At 36.7% G+C, this 24,683-nt stretch overlaps 1 protein-coding gene across 1 annotated transcript in view; it reads right to left on the reverse strand.

Annotated features, from left to right (window-relative positions):
• The window catches only part of LOC145666414 (uncharacterized), a 52,518-nt gene extending 29,217 nt beyond the window's left edge, over window positions 1-23,301 (reverse strand). Inside the window, exon 1 of the mRNA XM_081733624.1 lies at window positions 22,866-23,301. Coding sequence (XP_081589750.1) covers window positions 22,866-22,877 — 12 coding nt within the window. The 5' untranslated portion in view covers window positions 22,878-23,301. The remainder of the gene's footprint in view (window positions 1-22,865) is intronic.
• Between the last annotated feature and the right edge of the window lie 1,382 nt (window positions 23,302-24,683).

Here is a 24,683-nt window from a genome sequence, read left to right on the forward strand (position 1 = left end):
ATAAAGCAAATTGTTGCAACGATAATTCAAGTGGCAAATCTATAAGTGATTCAGATGTAGATGACAGGTGTATGAAAACAGACGTCAGACGCGTCTGCATGAAAACAGACGTCAGACGTGTCTGCAGACATTTTGGGAAACTGTTCACAGTAACACAAAAATCGTAGAGTGAAGTGAGTGTCAGATATTCGGGTATTGTTTGGCACATCGGGAAATACAGTTTAAAAATTATGACGCGAAAGAAAAATAAAATAGAATAAAAACATCTGGAGGAAGACTCTATATAACGAATATACGTACATTGGAAAGGTGTGTTGAACGTAATTCCCCTTTCCCTAATTACGTTCATCCTGCACGCGGAGCCTAATACCCTATTACGATGGAGAATAAGATAGCTGCATTTGAATTATGATTATTAATAGTATAATCACGCACACAAAATTGTAAGCAGAAATAGGCTCTCCTGTGTTAAAGAACGAACATTGGTCAGCATATGTGAGGAACCCAAAGTGTTTATTGCAATAATAGATGCATATAGTATGTATCACTGTACAAATAATGGTATTCATAGCATATAATCTGAAGTTTAGGGTGTGCAATTTTGTGAAGTAACAATGGCTTGTAACGTTTCATCGAGATAGTATTTCTCAGATTTGACGTACAAATGACATGCAACCAGTGTCTACAAAATGACAAGTTCGCATTAGTCATTAAGATCTGGAGTAAGTTCACAGAAATAACAAGTTTTCTTCAAATTGGGACCTTACGTAACCATCCATGAATAGCTTTTCTCCAGCAAGACTCTCTGTCCATTTATCGGGTTCGATGTCTCAAAATCAGACAACAGCTGATGGCAGCAATGCAACTATCTTCTATGTATTTGTAATAGCGCGTGAACAATTGATTTACAGTCTTGGGATAAAAGGAAAACTTGTGTAACATTTACCAAAATTTAATTAATTAAGAACTGTACAAAATTATCTCTTACTCAGGGTCCCAGGATCCTCTTATTTCCCACGTTATAACACTACTTCGCCAACATGATGAGAAAGAGGTACAACAGGAATTACAGAAACTAAGTTTAACCTATCCTCAATCTTTACTTAGTGATAAGGACATAACAAGTCATTGAGAACAAATCGTTTACCCGTGGGCGTTTTAAGTTGTTCAAAATCCTGGGAGTTCGAGTGTTAACTCATGCAGCTGCTAGGGTATTTGGTTTAAGACTAAAAGGGATACACCGTATATGTTTCTTGGCAAGGCAGCCCTGCCCCTTCTTTTGTGGGAACTTTCTAAGCGTCTATCTGCCCTAATTACATTGCAATCATTTGAGAAGTTCTTAATAGTATCCCTTTTATAATTAAACCATGATTCAATAAATAGAACACCATCATCTGGTGTATTTACTTGGTTTATAAATTTGATACTTTTCTGTAAAGATCTCAACGTTTTGATAGGACATAAACATACTACTGTCTCTTGCCTTAATGCTTACATTTTTGAACTGTGATCACCTTCCCCAGCATCGCTGATTGCTTTTCATTTGTATTTGGTCTAGTATTATCATTGATTTCTGATTTGAGTTCTGCGTCCCTTTCAGTAGCGAGGCTATACGAGACATAGACCTACAACTTAACGTGACATCCGAACCACATGAGCACCCTTCAGGAATCAAACCCAGGTCTCCCAAGCCAAAAGCGCGTACGCTGACGCTTATCCACGAGGGAGCTCTATCACTGCTTTCTGATACAAATAACGAATATATTTTATCTTCATTTCATTTCTCATAGAATTTCGTAAAAAAAAATACGCCTTCCGGCCACATATTTTAATTGATTACCTCTTTAGAGTCGTCATGGTTAAAACTTATATAAAATGAGTATGAATCATACCTAGTTTTCAGTTTAAAACACTTCTGAACAGTTACACCACTTTGGTCTTTAACGAAGTCTACTAAGTCCTCACAGGTAACTTCTGGATCGAATCTTGTCACAACTAATGTTTGCTGCTTCATTGGTCTTTTTATGATTTTAAGTGTAGTATTTGATTTTCTTCCTTGTACCATTATAGCTTCAGCTGTGCTCTGCACACTGCGTTGAGATTGTTCCATTTTGTTTTCACGTACAACTTTCTCATCCACACCTCATGCACTGGTAAATAGGACTGACTGCCCTATTTACTGTTACTATCAGCAAACAATCGCTGCGAAGTGGTGGGATGATGAGTCACGCCCCGGGCTGCAGTTGTTCGTTGTACTTCCTTTTCCCTTCATCACTTCAGCGTAAGTTTACAATTTGGTGTCGATAGTAATTGTTCACACACACTTTCGTTTTCAGCTTTAGAATATTTCCTTAAGGCCACTGATCTCATCGAGTATTTTGTCCACTGCACTAGCCATTTTGTTTAATATTGTTTTCGCGAAGCCGTTCAAACATTTATTATTTCCACCAGTATTTTTTTTTCATTTAGTTCCAACAGCCCAATATTGGAAGTATCACTGTCACTATCACTATCCTGAAAGTCCTCGATAAAATTCTTTGTCCTACCTGAAATGACCTTAATTGCTTGACGCTCAGGTGTTTGAAGAGATGTCATCCCATCTGCTGCGAAGACACATTTCCATTTTTCACGAAGGCTAAGTATTTAATTTTTCCATTTTTAAAACAATTTCTAGTGCGAAAACGTTTCTCACATATACAGCAAGCTAAAACCAATTGTTTTCCAATACTACACAGATTGCAGGCGGCATCTTGATATCCTATAATAACAATGATAATACAGGGTGTCTCCTAAAATTTTAAAATGAAATTTCGTGACTTTTTCCTGACCTTTTCTTTACCAAATCACAAAATTTCCTAACATTTTCAAGAGCGAATTTGGGTGCGAATTAGGCCGAATTTTCATCCATGCGATAGAAACGTACTTTGCTTGCGATTTGGTAGCGTCTAAAGCCGACCATAGTCATTTTTAGTGGTGAATTTTGACGTTTTATAGAAAAAAATTTTCCAATCTGTACTTACATTTGTACAGTTAAAAAAAATCGTAACCCAAAAGCTAAATTTCGTGACTTTAATGACCGTTTTCTGATTTCGTGACTTTTTCGTGACATTCGTGACCGATAGACACCCTGTAATACGAAAAAATATTACTTTGTTGAATGAGTTGTATTTTATTCCTATCTTGAATCGCTACTTTTCTATTTTTTGTTTGTTGTTTACAATACTGAAGACTGTTGTAAGGAAGAACAGATCAGTCTTCGTATTTCACCCTGACGACAGTAGAACAAGATAGCTAGTTCTTTGTAATGATGGCGACATCAGACTCATCGACAGACCACAAGTGGCCGGTAATTCCTTTTCGACAGTTTTACTGCTAATAATAATAATAATAATAATAATAATAATAATAATAATAATAATAGCAATGACAATGTGACAATTTTTTAAAGTTATCAATAGTATCAAAACAATGGTTTCATTAATGTGGCACCGATTACGTGAATACTTCATACGGAGTATACAACACAATGTTATGATGAGTCATGATGGACAGAGTAAACAGGTCTATCGCGGCGCTCATTTCCGCTCTGACAGACATGGAACGTGAGAGTCAACATAAATCTTGCTGCTAGGCTGTATTGTTTTTAATACCTAGCAGCTCATCTCTTTTAAAGGTCCCTGCTTTCTGTGAAACGTTCCTGGGTAAGAAAGAAAAAAAAAAAAAAAAGAAAAACATATCACTTATCAAAATTATAATGAAGTGGGCTTCTTGAAAAACATACGATATATACTTTATACGGTTTATCATTCTTTTTATTCGGTGACTCTTTTGAATAAAAACTTAAATGAATTTCCTGTCAACTGTAGTCCAATTTTCTGCCAGATGTGAAATCTAAACAAGAAAAAATTCGCGAAAAGTATAAAGTTGACATGAAATCTGTCTTTTCAGTTGACATCACCACTGTGTTAGCGAACAACAGAAGAATGGTCTCCGCAATGTGCTAGTTTTGATGCGGCTGATATACAGTATACCTTCGGCTTACGAACATACCAGTTCGCGAACAAATCGGTTTACAATCAAGTCTTGTGAACAGTTTTTCGCTCGACCTACGAGCAATATGCACACATATGAGTTTTCACAATTCCACGCGCCAGTGATGCTTCAGCACGTTTGCCGTAAACATTATTTGTCAGAGAACTCTGATTAAATTTTTTTTTTCTTTAAATCATTTATAGTACTTTTTGTGTTTTTAGTCCTCATTCTGTTTTATCACATCAAACATCCCGTCCACTGTATTACTCGTTGTTTATTGTTTAACACTCCATAGACCAACAAGAACTTTTTGGGTTTTCTTGTATATTGACAGTATCATGGGTCAAAAATTCACCTTATTAATTTTCATCCTTTGCTGGAAGCTCAGTGGGTCAATATTATCCCTGGGAGAAAGGACTTATAATTTCTGCGTGTTAAATTCTTTACTCTATCAATTAGTAACATTAAGGAAATCAACTGAACTTCCCTCATCCTAATATTTACTTACATAAGCTATAGCGTACACAGTCGTAAGAAAAGAGGCTTACCTTCAGTCTTCCGTGTTCATTACTTCAATTGAATATATATTATTTTTTTCCTCTCAAGGAACGTTACTAACATAATTTTTATTACTGTGCCACCGGATCCTTACTTTTGCATTTCTTATTGAATTCTTTTAAAGCGCAATTACTACAGATTATTCTGTCACTTAATTTGGGTTTTGGATTATCCTTAATAATTGTCCTTATATTTATAGTCAATTCACTGTTTTTATGTACCCTGTATTTAAATAATCAATTCACTGTTTTTAGGCAAATACTATTTGCATTAATATTTATGAAGAATTCCAAAATATGTCTCTACATCATTGCTCTATATGGTCGTACTTCAATTCATTTTCAGCTATTCTAAACACTAATTTCACAAGCAGATTTAACACTTTGCAAACTTTCCTAATTTTCGGACTAGTCAAATTCAATGGCATTCAGAACAGTATAAAATTCAGCATAGAAAAAGAGCCAGAAACGTATTAATTTTTTGGACATCTACATTTACAGGAAGCGTAACAAATCCTGCACTTTGGTCTACAGGAAGAAAACAGCTCCAGATTTTCTTGTTCACAAGGAATCGGCACATTCGCACTTCGTCAAAGCGAATGTTTGAAAAAACTTCTACGAGCCTTCATATATTTCATACAAGAAATACAACTTAATAAAACATCGAAATACGTAATGTTTGATTTAGGAAGAAAATTGACTTTGCAGCACACGCTAGAAAAATGGAAAAGTTCAGCATGGGAATATTACTCCCACCACCAAAAAAAGACCAAACAACAGGAAAATTGAAAAAAAAAAAAAAAGTTTAATTATTACTCTGGCCAGGCATTTCTGAAAGGTGACAGAAAATAGACATCATAGGAATTAATTTCTCGGTAAAAATCTGGTATTATTTCGATAAAGTTTCTTATCAATATACAAAAATTATTTCAAGCATGAATCGGTTTCTTCAGGGATCTACAATATTTCAAAAATTTCAACCAGGGTCAAAGAACATATCAGGGATGCTAAGGGAGAAGAACTCCTTCACTTCCGGCTTCTCGAAACATCTACAGGGTACAGGACACGAATTTCCGTTTTACATCCATGTGCCAATGATACCGAAAGAATGATTTTCAGTCCTTTGTCATCAGAAGTAAAGGACCTAAACTCAACTTTTATCACAGATGGAGCAATTTAATCAACATCTCAAGTAAGATATAAAATTAATGGGCAATATTTATATTTTATTACATCATTTATATTCTTGATACAGATCGTTCCAGTTTACACACAACCGTTAAGAAGATAATAACCTTTTTAAGGAACGTAAACAGGATCTTGTGGTCCCGTGCAGCACAGTTGAGACGCTCTCGTCTTTCGTGTGAGTGGTCACGGGTACAATTCCCGGTGCGGAAATCCTGATTTTTTCTTATTCACACCAGGCAAATACCGGGATGGTACCTACCAAAATGGTCCAAGGCTACTTTCTCCCTTCACCATTCCTTTCTTCCTCCCCGGGTAGTATGATCACCAAGAGATGTTATCTCTCATACAAGACGGGTTAAGATGGCCATAGCTGCCGAAAGCCCAGAAATATAATTCCTAATCTTAGTCCTAAATAGGATCTTACGTGTTTTCTGAGAATATTTAAATCACTTCCAACCAGGGTTGGCTGGTTTAAACCAAGGTGGTTTAAACCAATTGTTTTTTGGAAAGAAAAAACTGGTTTATATCAAAACACGAAAAATGTTCGTAAAAGTGTATATGTTTGTAAAATTTTGATAAACACACATTTGTGGGTTATCACGTTTCACTCCCGTGTACTATTCGTATTATATTCAGACCTAAATCCCCCATTCATTACTCAGAGATTATACTACAAAAGCAACTTTTTTATTATAAGTTTATGAATGTTTGATTTTTTAAAATAGTTTGTTATTGTTACGCAATTGGAATCAAAGAAAAATCTACATATTGTTTCGTTTCACTAATGTTTCCTATTGATGAAATACATCGAAATGCCGTACTTTTTTGGGGGGGGAGGGGGGTCATACAAACCCCACAAGAGACATTCATTGAAATTAGAAGCATCTTTGGTATCTATTTATGTATAAATGGGTCAGAGCCAAAGTGGATTCAAATAATTCGTATCTTTATTCACTTTTCTAATTGATATGCAAATTAAGTTGCCATATTTCTTTAACTTATGTTACTAAAAGTCATAGTGAACTTACATGAACTAAATTAGTTCTTCTGTATTCTGCAGTACTTTGAAATTTTCCATATGTAATTCTGTATAATGGTTTCACTTGTGCAATTGTTATATCTTTGTCCTTCTGAAATGACTCTTGACAATTATATTAACAAGTATGTAAAGACCAATACAATGTATTTTTATCAGAAGTCCTTCGTGAGTGAGTCGGCGTACGTATTGCATTTGTGGCCAATTAGTCCCGGTTTCGGGTTCAAATGGAGGACAGTTTCTCTCGGATGTAAGCCGAGAAGCGGTTTGGATTCCGTTTTAAGCTTATATGACTCCTTCCAGCATAACCCGTTTGTTGTATAATAACACCAAGGCAGAACAAACTTATTTCTTTCCATATGTGATATAAATACATATAGCAAATTATTTAAACCAAAAAACCTGGTTTAAACCCAAAAAACGGGTTTAAACCAAAAACTTTTTTTTTTTTTTTTTTTTTTTTTTTGTAATAAAAACCATGGGTTTTGCCAATCCTGCTTTCAAGAGTTGATTTGGAAACATGACCTCCACTTGGAGTGAATTAACAGTTTAAAATTATTTCGCAGCATCATACTTGATGCCAACAGAAAGTGTAGAACTGAATTTAGGAAGAAATCTCACTGACAAACTACAAGCCAAAATAGGTGTTCAGTCACTTAGTCCTAACATTCACAAACTTTGCAAAGTGTTAAATCTATCAGTAGAATTAGTGTTTACAACAGCAAAACATGAATTGAGGGATAACCACGTCAAAGCAATAAAGACATATTGTCGAATTTCGCATAAATTTTTATGTGAACAGGGTTTACGTAAAAACAGTGTATTGACTGTAACCGCAGGAACAATTAATCATTAAGGGTAATCGAAAGCCTAAATTAAGTGAAGGAATACTCTGCACTAATTGTTCTTTAAAAGAAAATTAAAATTACACTAAAAGATGCACTAGTGCGGATCCGATGACAGTAATAAAAATGGTGCTAATCCTCATAGCAGAACATGCAGCGATCTGCGATGTGATAGAAAAATTGCCGCGCCTGTGCAGAAAACTTGCAAAAGAGAGAGAGAGAAAGAAAGAAACCAACAGAAAAGTATAAAAACATGTCTGTTAAAGCTGTAGTAACAGATTTCCGAGACAAATACTCTGTTGCAGTAAAGCTAATGATTTTTTGTTTGAGTATACCATTGTATGAGGCCATATGTGAAAGCTGGGGTTCAGTGGGTTAGTAATGTGGTGGAGAAAAGGCCAGCAGCAAAGAATGGACTTAGTGATGATACTGGAACAACAGACCAGCTTACATACATACATACTAAATAGACCCCCATCAGTATATATATATATATATATATATATATATATATATATATATATATATATATAAACAAGAAAATTCCTTAAAGCTGCTCTCATTACAAAATACAGTGTATCGTATCATAAATATTTTAAATCTGTTTCTTCTAGCAAAACTTTCAAAAAAAGGTGACTTCACAGGTTGCAACTCGAACTAAGGATGCCGCTGAAAACTGTCTTCCATACTTCATGTAACGCTGTAATTAAAACATGATATTTTTTTAATTTTTTTTTTTTAACTTTGGATTTCCTGCAGAAGATTTTTGACTCACAAAAGCTCATCGCAGAAAGACAAAGAAAGTTTTGCCGTTGCTAATGACGTTGCCACAGAAAAAAAAAGGGGTTTAGATTTGTGGGCTTTCGGTATCTAAGGCCATTTAGCCCGTCACGATTTGAGTGATAACGTCCCTCGGCGAGCACACAACCCGGAGAAAGGGAAGGAAGGAAGCGGCCTGGGACCTATAAGTTAGGTACCACCCCGGCATTTGCAAGGTGTGAATGAGGAAAACCCAGGACAACCTCATTCAGGGTGGCAGGCCAGAAAAAGCGTGTTACACTTTTTCGACCGAGTGACCCCACCGGGAATCGAACCCGGGACCGCTCGCACCGAAGGCGAGAGCCACAGAAAAAAAAAGACACATTAAAATAAAGTAATAAACATGGAGGCACAAGATAACACTTTTCGTTTAATATTATTATCTCTCGGCTCATTTACCCTTATACGTCATTAAATAACTGAACAGGTTTATTGAATTTGTTTTTATGTAAAATCATACAGTACTAAGATCATCATTTATTAGACATATTATTTTACAGATTTTGTTTCAATTTCAAATTTTTTAACTAGGACACAAAAAGATTAATGATTTTTTTAAAAAAAAGCTAAGAAAAGCCACATAAATAATTTCAGTATTGTGCTGTATATTAGTCTACTGTTCTCTGTTTTTTATGTTTATTTTTCCATTTATGATTGCAACTTTTATATTTCTTTAAAATTCAGTTTTAGAATTAAATGGTCTACTATACTGAAACTTTATGTAAACACATGAGTAACAGCTAATCTGTCGCATTATAGATTCTTTGAGTTATAACATATTCAGGTGTTTCGATTATTTGCATTATAAGTTATTAGGCCATAGTAAAATATTTTTATTTGTGTTATTTTGTTATCTTAACGTGTATTATGACTTATATATATTTCTACCTCCTTCATCAAGAACAAGAATAGAACAGAAAATAAGGTCACGCCAGCCGAGTGAATTATAACGAAGTCATGGAAAACATATTAATTTACCTTTTCAGTTTGTGTTGAGTCATGCAGTGAAGTGTGTTTCAATAAATTATCTATTTATCAGGAGAGACAAAAATAAAATTATAGTTTCTCGTACAGCATATTTAATCAACACAATAGTTCGTAAAATTTAATATATGAATGTGTAAACATTTAGAATAATACAATTTGAGGAATGTAATGTATACCTGAATGGTTATTACGCAACGCCAGATCAGATTCCTGATGGACCGAAGAGATGCTGCGCTATTTACATAGCAACATGAAGATCGGTATACACATATATATCAAAATGGACGCCGAACACATCAATATATGACGATATGATTCCAGTTTTGTTACGAGAAGCTGAGTGGAGAAGGGAGCCATTGCAACAGAACAGAGCTCTATACAACAGCAAGACTCGCACAAAGAAGGCAATGACAACGTGTACCTTGTGGCTACGGTTCTGATTACATTTTTGTTATTATTATTTAAGATATTGATGATGATGTATTCCATGAAATAAAATAAAGCATATAAATATTACCACACAGATGTACATCAGATTTTTTTTTCACTTTTGACTAAATAACTTTCTTTCCTATTTAGGAAACTATCAATTTATATTTTTACTCATTTGATAAACCTTTCCCTTTCCATGCATCTTGTTCCATAATTTTATGACAATAAAAAAAGCTCCTTTGGATTCCATTTCTTTCTTTTCGTCGTTCGAATGATTAATAAAAATCACATAAGTGAAATGGAATGGAATGGGCTATATGGAACTATATGGAAGGGAAATCAACATCGAAAAGCCGAAAGTCATGAGAATATCTCGTAAAAATGCACCCTTACGGGTCAGAATAAAACAAAGAGAACTTGAAGAGGTCGATAATTTCAAGTATCTGGGAAGTACGTTGACGAGAGACGCTTACTGCACCAAAGAAATTAGGTCAAGAATAGCCATATCGAAAGAGGCATTAAACGAGAAAAGATCAGTCTTAACTAGGAGGCTCATTATTGGACTTAAGAAGAAGTTGTTAAAGTGCTATATATGGAGCATTGGTTTAGAGACGTGGACATTACTGAAGTGAGAGAATAAATATTTAGAGAGCTTCGAAATGTGGTGTTGGAGGAAATGAAATTGAAATGAAATTTTTGAATTTTACGTCCCATGGTTATGCCGGTTAGGCTAAAGGAGACGGTGATGATGAGTAATGAATGAAATGGTGGAATGAAGAAAGTGGTAGGAAACGGGAGAACCCCAAGGAAACCTACGCACACGGTGTTTGCCCACCACAAAGTTCACTTGGCGGGGGTTGGGATCGAACCCGGGACCCTAAGCACCAGAGGTGAACGCTCTACCACTGAGCCACCGCGGCCCCGTGATGTTGGAGGAAAATGGAGAAGATAAAATGAATAGAGAGACTAACAAACGAAGTTTTAAAACGGATAGGAGAGAAGAGGAAACTTCTAGCAAGCATCTTTCGTAGGAAAGCCAATTGGATTGGACACATCTTGTGAAGAAATTGTCTTCCTTACACCGCAATAGAACGAAAAATGGACGGAAAGCGAGGAATAGGAAGAAAAAGAACAACTGATAGATGAATTGAAAAATAGAAGAAAATATTGTGAGTTAAAAGAGGAAGCTGAAGATCGCGAAACGTGGAAGAAACATTTCCAAGCCCAAATCTAAAATTAAAAAAAAAAAAAAAAAAGTCCCAGGGCCTGCTGAAAGACAGAATACTTAATAATAATAATAATAATAATAATAATAATAATAATAATAATAATAATAATAATAATAATAATACAAATATACATTACGAGTTAAACCAAACTCATCCTATCTGTAACAAACTTGGCATGGAGGCAATCTCTAACGAATTTAGTACGCATATGAAATATTATGGTGCACATCTTTTTTTTTTTTTTGTTTGTTTGTTTGTTTTGTTTTGTTTTTTCGACCTACAGGCTATCGAAGTTGATGTTTGGACTTAACAAAGTTTAAAAAGAAAAAAAAAACTTTGTTAATAAATGTTAATTTGAGACAAAAGTTGATAAATGAAAAGACGCTTGATTTGCAATGTTGTAAATGCAGTTCCGTAAAGATTTGTTTTAAAAAAATAAATGGATGATTTTTTTTCCACAATAGGGGAACTTGGTAGTCTTTTTTTTTTTTCTGTTTGTTTGTGTGTAAGTGTTTATCACATTTTAACGTTCAAATTATCCGACAGAATCAAAACAGCAAAGAGCAAAGTTCAGTTTATAGTACGTGCTCATCTGGTCGGTTTGTCTACATGTCTTCTCTTACTCCCACACGCGCCTAAACACCCTTTGATAACTCGTGAGAATACCGACACAGCTTCGGAGAAGTTCACATTGAACTTTGCAACAAGATTTGTTGCAGTTTGTTATTCGAAAACACCCCCACACTTGTTGCGCTGTTTTTGATTCTACTAGATGTTTGCGGCATTTATACAGAGAGACTTAAACCTGCGGGGTTACTTGGATTAAAAACGTTAGTGTGCTTTACAGAAATCAAACGCTGCCCACACTAATTGAAAGAAATCTGGTTGGCTATAGTTTCCTCTGAACTGATCCGCCAACATTTTCTTAATTTCGGTTTAGCATGACGAGAAATTACTTCTTTCATGCCGATTGTCAAAAAAATCTTGCTCTAAGCTATGAGCCAGGTAAGAGTAGCTTTCTTTAAGAGTGTCGAAGTGTTGTCCATAGAGGTGCTTCTTCAGGAATTCAAAAATATTGTAGTCAGAAGGGCCTAGATTAGGACTCTATGGAGAGTTGAGCTCCCTCGTGGCTAAGCGGTTAGCGTACGCGTTTTTGGCGTGGGAAACCCGGGTTCGATTCCCGGCGGGAGCTCATGTGGTTCGGATTCCACGTTAATCAGTAGGTCCACGTCTCATATAGCCTCGCTGCTGAAAGGGATAAACTAAAATCAACTCAACTCTATGGAGGGTGCTGCCTCCTGCCCTAAAGAATAATTGCATCCACGTGACATATATTTCTGCCATTGATTCATGTCGATGGTCTTCCAGTTCCTTGCTCGTCTCACATCGATTCTCCCGTTGACATATGCGTTACACCACATGTCCACTTCTCTACGTGCTGTCAGTTTTCTCCACAAACCTCTAACAGTTCTTGATCAACTTGTACCCACACAAAAATCGAGCTTGCATTTTTATACAATGTTCTAAGTTCCTGCGAAACAAAATGTGCTGCGCTCTGGTGGCTCTCAGACATACAACACCTCCAAAATACAAAAACTACAATTACAGGCATTCAAAACACTGGATTGTACAGCTAAACTTTCCTTACGTTGTTGATTCTTCTATGCGTTTAATGTCTCAATAATAGTGGGGTCTTGCTATTAGTTTATCCATAAAAAATAGTATACAGAGTGTTTCGCGAGAGCTTTTAATAATAAAAACACACCCAACTTCTCTACTACATATACTCTTTTCTTTCTGTAAAGTGTTTATGTGCCGTGAGACACACTGCAATTCACAAATCTCAATTTCACACACACCTGATAATTTCCAATAAATGAGAATGCCCTATGACTTGATCACTTAAGCAACAAGCTCAGCTCAAGTCTCTATACATGGTAAATCAGTCAAACTGCACAGAATGGTTTATCGTTTTTATAGATCTCAACTGTTTTTCAAACATTATAAAACGATCACTGATTAAGTTGAACTATCGACGCTGGTTCTTGAAAAAAGGAAATGAAATCGTTTAAGTTTTACGTCCCATGTATATGGAGGCTAGGCTAGAGGAAACGGTGGTGATGAGAAATGAATGCAATGGTGGAATGAATAAAGTGGGAGGAAATGATAGAACCTCGAGAAAACCCATGCACACGGTGTCTGTCAACCACGAAGCCACTTACGCGAGCTGGGATCAAACCAGGGACCTCACACACCAGAGGTGAACGCTCTACCACTGAACCACCACTACCCGCTGTTTGATTCTTGAGTTTTAACTAAAGACTATAATTCCAATCTTAGAGTGGCATCAAGATGATGTCTAATATAAAATCTAATCATCCATTGCCATCCCAGAAGTGTCATAAGGGTTCAAATAAGATTTTTGTCGAGGTTGTTACCTAAAGAGCCCGTAGATATGACACAGATCCACGTGCTCCTAAAAGCCAGACATAGAAATCCGGGTTCACGTACAAGTAGGGATTTGCTCAGACGATCGAAGTCTCTCACTGCAAGCTCTACATAATGAGGAAGTTTATTTGGTAAATTAAGCAGTCTTCTGCGGATAAATCATATTCACAGACGAGATTATATAGCAAATCTTAATATTCTACAATGAATGCTCTGATACGAAATTATGTATAGTATTTTTTCTCCTGTTTGTTCCCTTTCCTATTGACAAACAATATAAAATTTAAGAATTAAGGTACAATATGAATAAAAAATTTGGAATTGGCCGGTTACAATATGTACAACTAGCAGAATATCTGTTCGCACGGGGAGAATATGTTTCATTTTGGACATAAAGGGGTGAATTTGCATTTAAACGTCTTCGAAAGCACTAATATTTGGAAGTCTACCATGTTTCACATTGCAAAACGAAACTAATTTGTTTCTATAAATTTCCTATAGAAGAACTAAAGTTATTTTACACTGTAAAGAAGCATAAGAAGTGGGAACAGAGGTGTACATGGTTAATGTTCAAATATACTATTTCTAAATTCTTCGAACTAAGTGTCAAGAAAGCAGATAAGACTAGTTGTGCGTTTCGAGTTCGAAACTTTCTAACAAGAATTATTACATCGGATCGTTCGATAACACATAAACTATTCAAACTTTGTCAAACGTTTGTACTTCGTTTATTGTCTGGTCACGTAAAAGCGAACATATAACATCTACAACCCTTATGCATTACTATTACATTTAAATCTGTTTCACCTAGAAGCAGGTAACAATATCACATATTACTCAAGATAAAGTTTAATCTTGCAGATGTAGTTTATAATTTCTTATAATTGTCTATTTCGAAGCACACAATAAGGACGAGCTAGGAAATTTTAAATATTACAAAAGGTATATTAAGAAATAAATGAAGTGATTTATACTTAATTGGTCTCAAATAATTGAGAAAAAAAAAGTAATCTCCTTAACAGTTAAACTGTCATACTTTAACATAGACAAAGTTCTAGGTAGTTTTTTAAGATTTACAATATTTTTTTTTTAAATAATGTACATGCTTGAAAGTCGAGCTCGTTATTCTAGACACTTATGCCCCGTACTAAGGAAACTTCCCCCTTCCTCGGATAGTGTGTTAGAACCCCCGCTAGGACTAGTGGCTAGCACGCTTGACTTCGGTTCGCGAGGTCCCGGGTTCGATTCTCGGTGGGGGTACAGTTGAAACTAAAGAGGTTCGGATTCCACTACAATCAGTAGGTCCACATCTCCTTTAACCTAGCAGGTATAATCGTGGGACGTTAAACTAAATCAAACCAAACCAACCTCGGATAATGTGCTCGCCGAAAAAACATCATCCCTCATACCTGACGAGCTTAATGCCATTGATGCCGGTAATGCTTAGAAGTAAAGCAAACCACTTGGCGTACAACTCTTTGTGAGACTAAGCCGCACCAACGCCATCTGTTACTGACTCGCTGAAGTACATCAAGCTCAGTGACTAACTCGTGGTCAGCGCGAAGGGGAACCGGTCAAAACCCCCACAGCCAAAACCCCCACACTCAAGAAATGTCAAAACGCCCACACGATCGGTCATAACCCCCACACAAATGGACAAATCCCCCAAACGCACGAACGGTCAAAACCCCCACAGCCAAAACCCCCACACTCAAGAAATGTCAAAACACCCACACGATCGGTCATAACCCCCACACAAATGGACAAATCCCCCAAACGCACGAACGGTCAAAACCCCCACAGCCAAAACCCCCACACTCAAGAAATGTCAAAACGCCCACACGATCGGTCAAAACCCCCACACAAATGGACAAAACTCCCACACATAGCAACGGTCACAATCCCCACATAAATGGACAAAACCCCCACACAAATGGACAAAACTCCCACACAATCGGTCAAATCTCCCACACTCTGAAATGATCCTGGTTGTATGTCTTGCCCTTGTACTTTTTAATAACATTTTTTATTCCACTTAAACCGATGTTGCAACTATTCTTCTTGCACTGTTTTGTAATGACAGAAACACTAAGGTGGGCGTCGTAAAGAGCCGCAACAAAGACGTGCAATCACGGTATTTTCAGAGTGTGGGGGATTTGTCCGATTGTGTGGGGGTTTTGTCCATTTGTGTGGGGGTTTTGTCCATTTATGTGGAGATTGTGACCGTTGCTATGTGTGGGAGTTTTGTCCATTTGTGTGGGGGTTTTGACCGATCGTGTGGGCGTTTTGACATTTCTTGAGTGTGGGGGTTTTGGCTGTGGGGGTTTTGACCGTTCGTGCGTTTGGGGGATTTGTCCATTTGTGTGGGGGTTATGACCGATCGTGTGGGCGTTTTGACATTTCTTGAGTGTGGGGGTTTTGGCTGTGGGGGTTTTGACCGTTCGTGCGTTTGGGGGATTTGTCCATTTGTGTGGGGGTTATGACCGATCGTGTGGGTGTTTTGACATTTCTTGAGTGTGGGGGTTTTGGCTGTGGGGGTTTTGACCTAGACCCGCGCGAAGCGTCGCCCTCTCTCTAATAGGCGTATAAAGAGGTTTTTACACCTAGTGGCCCGTCTCATCTTTTATTCACGTGACTCCCCAGTTTCCGTGTAATGTGGGGTCCTGTCACCACGGTACGGTGCGTCCTCAGGTTGCGGACCGAGGAGAAGACCTCTAGATATAGAGGTTAGCTGCGAATCCACTCAATAGGCAGTCGCGGACAGATGACGAGGAGTGATTCTCCAGCTTGGGGGCTTGAGGGTTTGGGCTAACAACCTCATTCTGAAAAAAAAAAAAAAAAAAAAAAAAAAAGTTCAGAAACATTCACAGAGCGTTGTCGCCATTTAACTTTGTTCTGGAATACGCTATAAGGAAAATCAAAGATAGCAATCAGGGCCTAGAGTTGAATGGGGTTCACCAAGTTATGACATATGCTGATGATGTAAATTTAATAGGGAATGATAGGAGAATAATAAAAAGAAATGCAGAGGTCTTATTAAACGCTTGCAGGGACATGGGTTTAAAAATAAATGAAGAGAAAACTAAATACATGGAAGTGCGTCGGGACCGTAATACAGCAAATAATAAATGCGTTAAAATAATAAATAATACTTTTGATAAAGTGGATACTTTTAAATATCTAGGATCAATATTAACAGACGAAAATCATATTTACGAAGAAATTAAATGTCGACTAAAAGCAGGGAATTCGTGTTATTATTCAGTTCAAAATTTCTTGTCGTCGCGAATTCTGTCGAGGAATTTGAAGCTTAAAATATATAAAACGATAATCATGCCTGTTGTTCTGTATGGTTGCGAAACATGGTCGCTTACTCGGAAGGAAGAACATATACTGGAAGTATTTGAGAACAAGATCCTAAGACGAATATTCGGACCCAACAGAAACGGGAATGGGGAATGGCGGGAACTTCATAACGAGGAACTACATAATTTATAAGGTTTACCAAACATACCAAACATTGTTAGGTTCATCAAGTCTAGGAGTCTCAGATGAGCAGATCATGTAGCCAGGATGGAAGAAAACAGAAACGCTTTCAAAGTTTTAACTGGAAGACCAACCGGAAAAACGACCATTAGGAAGACCTAGGCGCAGATGGGAGGACAATATTAAGATGGATCTCGCAGAAATAGGAATACAAAATAGAAACTGGATTCAGTTGGCTAAGAACATAAGTCAGTGGAGAGCTTTTGTGAACGCAACATTGAACCTCCGGGCAGTGTTCGTAGTTAGAGGGAAATTTTAGCAAAAAGGGAATTTTTGTGATAAAATATCAAAATCCAGGGAAATTCTCGCGGAGACTGATTGACCAATATAAGTACTTATTTTTTCTTTGTTTTTAACAGAAATAAATAAATATAATAGCAATAATGTGTGAATATACATTCAAAGTAGATGGTTTGCACTCATTGTTGGCTGGGTGTATTTGTGTGTAATTGTTCCACAAAATCTAGAGAAAGTTACAATAGTAGAAACAAAAATAATAAAATAAACAATGGTGTTAAAAATGAAACAGTTAAGAGTCTTTATCCCGGTGAAATTAAAATACCGCTAATTTTACAGTAATTATGTGATATCTTCAAATAGATAAAAGGTAATTGAAATATGGAACAAGAGCGCCCTAGACAATATTATTTTGCGTGAGGTACCGTTATCACAAGTCACCTAGTGGCTTTCCGTTTTCAGCTGTTTAGAAACGCGAAAATAAATGCCGATTTTCAAAATGGCTCGAAATCGAAAGCAGATAAGTGAGTAGTGACAACGATTTCTTATGTAAAATAATATTGTCTAGGGCGCTCTTGTTCTACATTTCGATTAACTTTTATCTATTTGAAGATATCACATAATTACTGTAAAATTAGCGGTATTTTAGTTTCGCCGGGATGAAGACTCTTAAAGCTGACATTGTTGACGCTTAGATACCTGTATTCCTCCCGGCCAAACTTTTTCTTTCCCTCTATATATAAGCACATAAAAATATATAACATTGGGAGCGAACATTTTAGAACTTAATTTTTGGTGAGATACAACATTTGTGAGTTCAGTGTGTGGCAGAAGAGTACGGTAATGTTACAGACTGATTAGGTGATCCATCCGCTAAACGTAAAATGTTGAAAAGGAAAAAGTTAAATATAAATACACGTTTATAATATACACCCGAGTAGCTTAATGGGGGAAGCGGATAGAAATACTCGAAGTCAAAAGTCGCATGCTCCCAATTGTCGTTAGTGGAACTGGAACTTTGATATCTTTGTGAATTTTATATTTCGTTATTTGTATTAAGCGTAAGTGCCAGAAACCGATTTTTTTTCTTTCAGTGAGGCAAGTGCTAGTTCCAGTACATCTTGGAAGAAGCGGAAACAGGAAAAAGATCCGTAACACTTTGAAAGATTAATAAATAAATAATAATAAAAAAAATAAATAAATAAAAGATTACAGAACTGTCCAAAGACAAAAACCAATTTGATAAAGAATGATTCAAAACAGAGTGCTTGGGTAATGAAAGGTTCAACGACAGCCTAAGCGAGTGGATAATAGTGAAAAATGTTTATGTTTGGCATATAGCGTGACATTATGTTGCTGAAACAGCGAACTAGAAATACATTCATAAGGCAAGAAGGATACACAAAATCTTGAAGTAATGAAGAGAACACTCTATGTGTTCTCCCTTTCTTAAAAATAAATTAGCAAAACTCCCATAAAGACAAGTTAAAAGAAGTAGAAATTTGCTTAGCTCCGTTTACGGGAGACCATAATAATCCTTGTGCAAAAGACTGGTGTGAATTTAAGTGATTTTTTAGTACTTTCAACATGCACACTTCACATCTGTAAAACATATTAGATGTGTATAGTTAATGTTTGAAAAAGAGATCTAATCAAAACAGGAGGCATTGTTATTTCTTTTCTTGCTTACTAAATGATGTGTCGTTTAAGTTTTTGATTACTCTTTTACAAATTAACAACGGGCATCGGAACCAAATTATGTAAGTATTAGTTTCTTTTTAATTTCATTATAATTTGTGTGTAAACATTTTTATGTTTGATATTCTTTCGCTATTGTAGTAGGAACTTTCTTTAATATAGTTAAATTAATTTTATCGTATAATTTTGTCGCAAGAATTGGACATTCTACAAACTAGGAAAAATTTGATAAGAAAAGGGAAAATTCTGTGTCCATCGAGGAAAATTTTCTTAAAGAAACCTACGAACACTGCCTTCGGGTCCCATAACCCATTGAGTTAGTTAGTTAGACTCCCCAGTTTGTCTCACGAGCTTGGTGGACGGCGAAAATTGGGAAGCACCAGCCGTGAATCGAACTCAGGACCACGCGGACGTGAGTCCAACGTTCTAACCGCCAGAAGTAAGAATAAACAATAAACTTTGGAGAATAACTTAAAAACAACGAAGAACATTGAAAGTGAGCGACGCATAATGGTATTATAGCCTTTACTCTGGCTAAACACCTTATGACACCTTAACTGACGAACACTCAAATTTAGGTAAAGCTTTCTCGTGGCTGTGTGGCTAACGTCGTCGTCTTGGAGGCCCGGGTTCGATTCCCGGCGGGACCTAATATAGTTTGAATCCCACATTAAGCTGTAGATCGAACGTCTCACATACAGCTTCGTTGCTGGAAAGGACGCTAAACTCAATCAATTAATATAATATAATATAATTTCAGGACTACACAAAAAGCAGAGGTGTCCCCACGCGCTATCCCAATTACCCCCCCCCCAAAAAAAAAATTAGTAGAGGACACAAAATCGGTTGTAACAAAACCAAGATAACTTTCTTTGTAAACTAAATTTTATTCAATTTTGGATCTTTTTCCATTCTTAAAAGCATAAATATGATATAATTAAATTCGACCATGCCATTTTCAATGAAAAATTAAGCCTCCCCCCCCCCCCCAAAAAAAAAATCACGGCTGCAGCCTACAACGTAAATCCCACTGTAGGTGCTCTAACGAAAAGTGTTGAAAACAACTATTAGTTCATTTGATAGCATTCTGCAGATATTAAACTAGGAATGCAATGGATATACCCGATTGCAATGAAATGAGCTGAGCGAGCTTAAACTACGTAATCAAGTAGCGTTTTTCGGTGATTATTCCTCGATGGTACATCGGATTTTTGATTTCGACCTATGTGGTCACTCAGCACGACATACTCTATCAGCGTGCTAAGTTTGGTTGAGATCGGCCAAACGGTCTAGGAGGAAGCGTTTTTCGGTGATTATTCCTCGATGGTACATCGGATTTTTGATTTCGACCTATGTTGTCACTCAGCACAACATACTCTATCAGCGTGCTAAGTTTGGTTGAGATCGGCCAAACGGTCTAGGAGGAAGCGTTTTTCGGTGATTATTCCTCGATGGTACATCGGATTTTTGATTTCGACCTATGTTGTCACTCAGCACGACACACTCTATCAGCGTGCTAAGTTTGGTTGAGATCGGCCAAACGGTCTAGGAGGAGTTCGCGGACAACCAAACGGCTAACCCGAGTATAAGAGCTTCGCTTCGCTCAGCTCAATGAACTAGCAGTACTCTAATACTACTGTAAAAATGAAATCTTTAAGTTTTACGTACCACGGTTATGCCGACTAGGCTAAAGGAGACAGTGATGACAAAAAATGAAGAAAATTGTGGAATGAAGAAAGTGGGAGGAAACAGAACATTCAGAAAATCCACGCACACAGTGTTTATCCACCACAAAGTTCATTTGGTTCGAGCTGGGATCGAACCGAGGACTCCATGTACCAGAGGTGAAGGCTCTACCACTGAGCCGATGCTAATACTACTGTACTCTACTGTACCGTAATAAAGATTGGCTAAAATCAATAAGAACGATGTTTTCCTGGAAATATGCATATACACTATTTGGCAAACAATTCCTGCCGGTCTAGTGGCTAACAAATGAGCATTTAGTGCACGAGGTCCCGGATTCAATTCTCGATGTGAGAGCTTTGAAATTTAAATGCATTATGCTGGATCGGATTCCATCTTAAATTGCAGGTCCACGTCTCATATAGCCATTGTGCGGAAAGGCGAAAGTTGAAACTTTAATAAGCAACAACTGTTTAGCAAAATAAATAAATAAAGGTCAACTATTTTAAGTTCTAAGGGATCTCTTGTGATCAGGGGCGTCATTTGGGGAAGTCAATTGTCCCCCTCCGAGTTTGAGTACCGGTAATACATATATCAATACATACATAAATCAACTGTATGGTACTCTAATATACCAATAAAAAACGGGAAACTTGCGTCGATGGAGAACGTTTCCCCTTCCTCCAAGTAAAATTTGGTATATTAGTTGCTTGTGTACCCATCAGATTTAACAACTATTCAGTCGGGCAAACTTTTCACAAAATGACAACAAACAAGCCTCTATGTTCCGCAACCCTTACGCAATACTCTAGTCGAGTCATATACGGCTTGTGAAACCCAGCCGCGTTTACTTTCAGGCTGCAGTTAAGTAGTAGGAGTAGGAATTACAATTTCTGGGGTTTTGGCATCTATGGTCATGTTAGCCCGTCACGTATGAGGGATAACGTCCCTAAGTTTTACACTACCTGGATAATTGGTGAGAAAGAAAGGAATGGGGAAAGATGGAAACGGGGCCATTACAGTAAGTACCTGCATTTGCCTGATAAGCATGAGGAAAACCTAACTCAGGATGATTGGCTTGAAACATCTTTTAATACTTTTTCGGCCGTGTCCCTAACGGAAATCGAGCACGGAACCATTCGCATTAAAAGCGAGAGTGTTAGCGACTACGCTATGCAGCGCCACACGGCTACAGTTAAATTATTTTACAATACTTGCTATAATGCAATCGACATACTCCATTTATTTACTTTTGCGTTCCTTTTGTAGTTTAGAAGCTTATCTAAAATCCCATTTACGCTGAATGCTTCTCAGGGCTTTTGCAAAACATTCGCATACGCCAAAAGTGGCCAACTCGTCGACCGCGGTCTACTGGTCAACTGGCAAGTAGTTAAAGGTAGTCGGTATTATACTGGTTATATCGATCAAAGCAGGCTAATTGTTTTATAACTCGCTCTACCGAAATGGTGAACAAATGAATGGACTACCAGTGATTTCTGAAATGAAAAGTAACTCAAATTTAAAAAGGCTGACGATCCCTGGGATATGCGATAGTCTCAAACAAGGCAGACTTTTCTGTGTTAAGAGTGCAACAGTTTGATGAATCAAGGAAACATTTAAAAAGAAGTACGACTCTAACAAAGTTATTTTAAAATATCAACTCTACTGACATTTGAAATATATTTTACGTAAATGAACTTCATGTGGAAAGAAATAATTATCATAATACGTTACTTTTTTCACTTTTTAGTACTTTACATTGTAGAAAAATTTATATTTTAAGTTATTTTAAATTTTAGTTTACAAAAAAACATTCTAACTTTTGGGGCACACTGTGTATTTATGTGCACTACGACATGCGTACTTTTTTTTTTAAGCTAACCAAATTAATAGAGCAGCTGACTGTTTAAATTTGTTTTCTTAAACAGAAAGTATCGTTCAAAACAAAATACAAAATAAAACGGAATGCGCATTGAAGCATAATTAGCCAATATGCAATTAAAAACCCTTATCACTAGTATCAAATTAAGTACCTGATCACTTATCCACCTCTTAAATAAGTTTTTCATTAGTAACTTCAGTACGATTATAAAACTTACATTTAAAAACAAATCAAGTTACTCACCGAATAAGCCATAGCCCTCACAGGCTTAAAACGTAAATATAGCAGTCATCATAATTGTTCAGTTCGTGTATAATACTTAAATGGGTCTAGTTTAATTGATAATTTATATGAGCACGTACACACATGAACCATCTTTCGTCATTAGGGCCCATTTCAAGAATATTTTCTTTCAATTTTGAAATACTTTTACATTTCTTCAGAACACTCATTGGGTTACACGAATATGCTACAAACTCCATCCTCCCACAGAGTGATAGTCGTTTGTTTTCAGTTCATGATTTTAAAACGTAAATCACGGAAGAATGATCCTTCTTTCCGTTCAGAGTTTCATCCCTGAGGATCATAAACACAGTTATGATTCACAACAAACTTAGAGATATTTTATTACATTTCTTTTATTAGACATCAATTATATGCTAAATGAACTTTTGATGCATTTAAACAATTTACATATAAAAACAATAACATTTTGGAAGAATTAAATCCCTACCCTTCTCAGTCAAATTTATTCTTGGGCCAGTTTTCGATGGAAGCAATTATCACAGGTTATCTCATCCATTGCTATAATGTATTGATTATATAATCTATATTTATCATACACTTTGTTAGTGAGGTAAACCATTTCAGCAAAAGATTAGTCCACAACTGTATATTCTAATGCCACATTGACTTGATCCCTAGTCTTCCGTTGCAAGCGCTGCTATCGGCTGAAGGAATTCCACTCGCTTTCTCTCGCTTAGCAACAGCTGAACCCTTATTGGCTCAACGCGTGGGTGTGTGAGGGTGTGAGCTTTAGTTCACATTTTTGCCACGGCTCAAGACATTTTGGCAGCACAATAGTAAGAATTTTCTTACAGAGGCTTGATTGATTGATTTAGCTTTTATCGTCACGTTCAGCAATAAGACTACATGAGACGTGCATATCTATCTTGGATATGGGTTCTCATTTCATATCAGTCAACGCAAAAGTTTGAAGACCGCAACGCCGTGCAAAAGCCGGAACAAGCACTTGCATGTTAAGCAATACTGCGCAAACTTAAAAAAAAAAAAAAAAAAAAAAAGCCCTTTGTCATAAGCCCGTACAGAATGAGACCCCTGAACCACGTTAGTTTTCTCCGGGAATAGGATCGATGGTTTCCCACATCGAAGGTGAGTACGATAACCATATAACCCAATTTGAATTTGTATTTGAATCTCCTGGAAACATGAAAATATCCATGCACATTAAAACATACAAAATAATATAGTAGGACATACAGTTAAACACAGTCCGCCTTATGCAGAGTCGTTTTGACGCATTATTAGCGTCATACTAAAGGCCTGACTACTGCAGGAAACATATCTTAGTCGAAGTCTTTAGTATGGCACTAATCACGTAACGAAACGACTCTGCATAAGGCCCAGTAAAAAAAAATAATAAGTTTGATTCCTATCGATATATTGGGCCTTATGCAGAGTCGTTTTGAATTATGATTAGTCATACTAAATACCTGACCACTGCAGGAAACAAATGTTAGTCAAATTCTTTAGTACGGCACTAATAACACTTCAGAACAACTGTGCATAAGGCATACTATTCACTATAGGATAGATCCTAGGAAATCTCTTATGATTTGTCCTAAAGTCAAAATCTCAACGTGTATGGCATTAATTCATATGTCATTTCCTGTGTTCTGAACGATCCTATTAGATTCTCTTGTTTAGAGCACGCTCTATTTCGGAAAGAAAATTGGTAAGATTTCGCTTTAAGCGATATAAGGTGAGAGAAAGTGAAAACAAAACAAGTGAAAACACAACTGATGAGGTATCTTCTGATCG

This window comes from Thermobia domestica, chromosome 12 (assembly GCF_964235325.1).
Source record: "Thermobia domestica chromosome 12, izTheDome1.hap1.1, whole genome shotgun sequence".
Classification (NCBI taxonomy): domain Eukaryota; kingdom Metazoa; phylum Arthropoda; class Insecta; order Zygentoma; family Lepismatidae; genus Thermobia; species Thermobia domestica.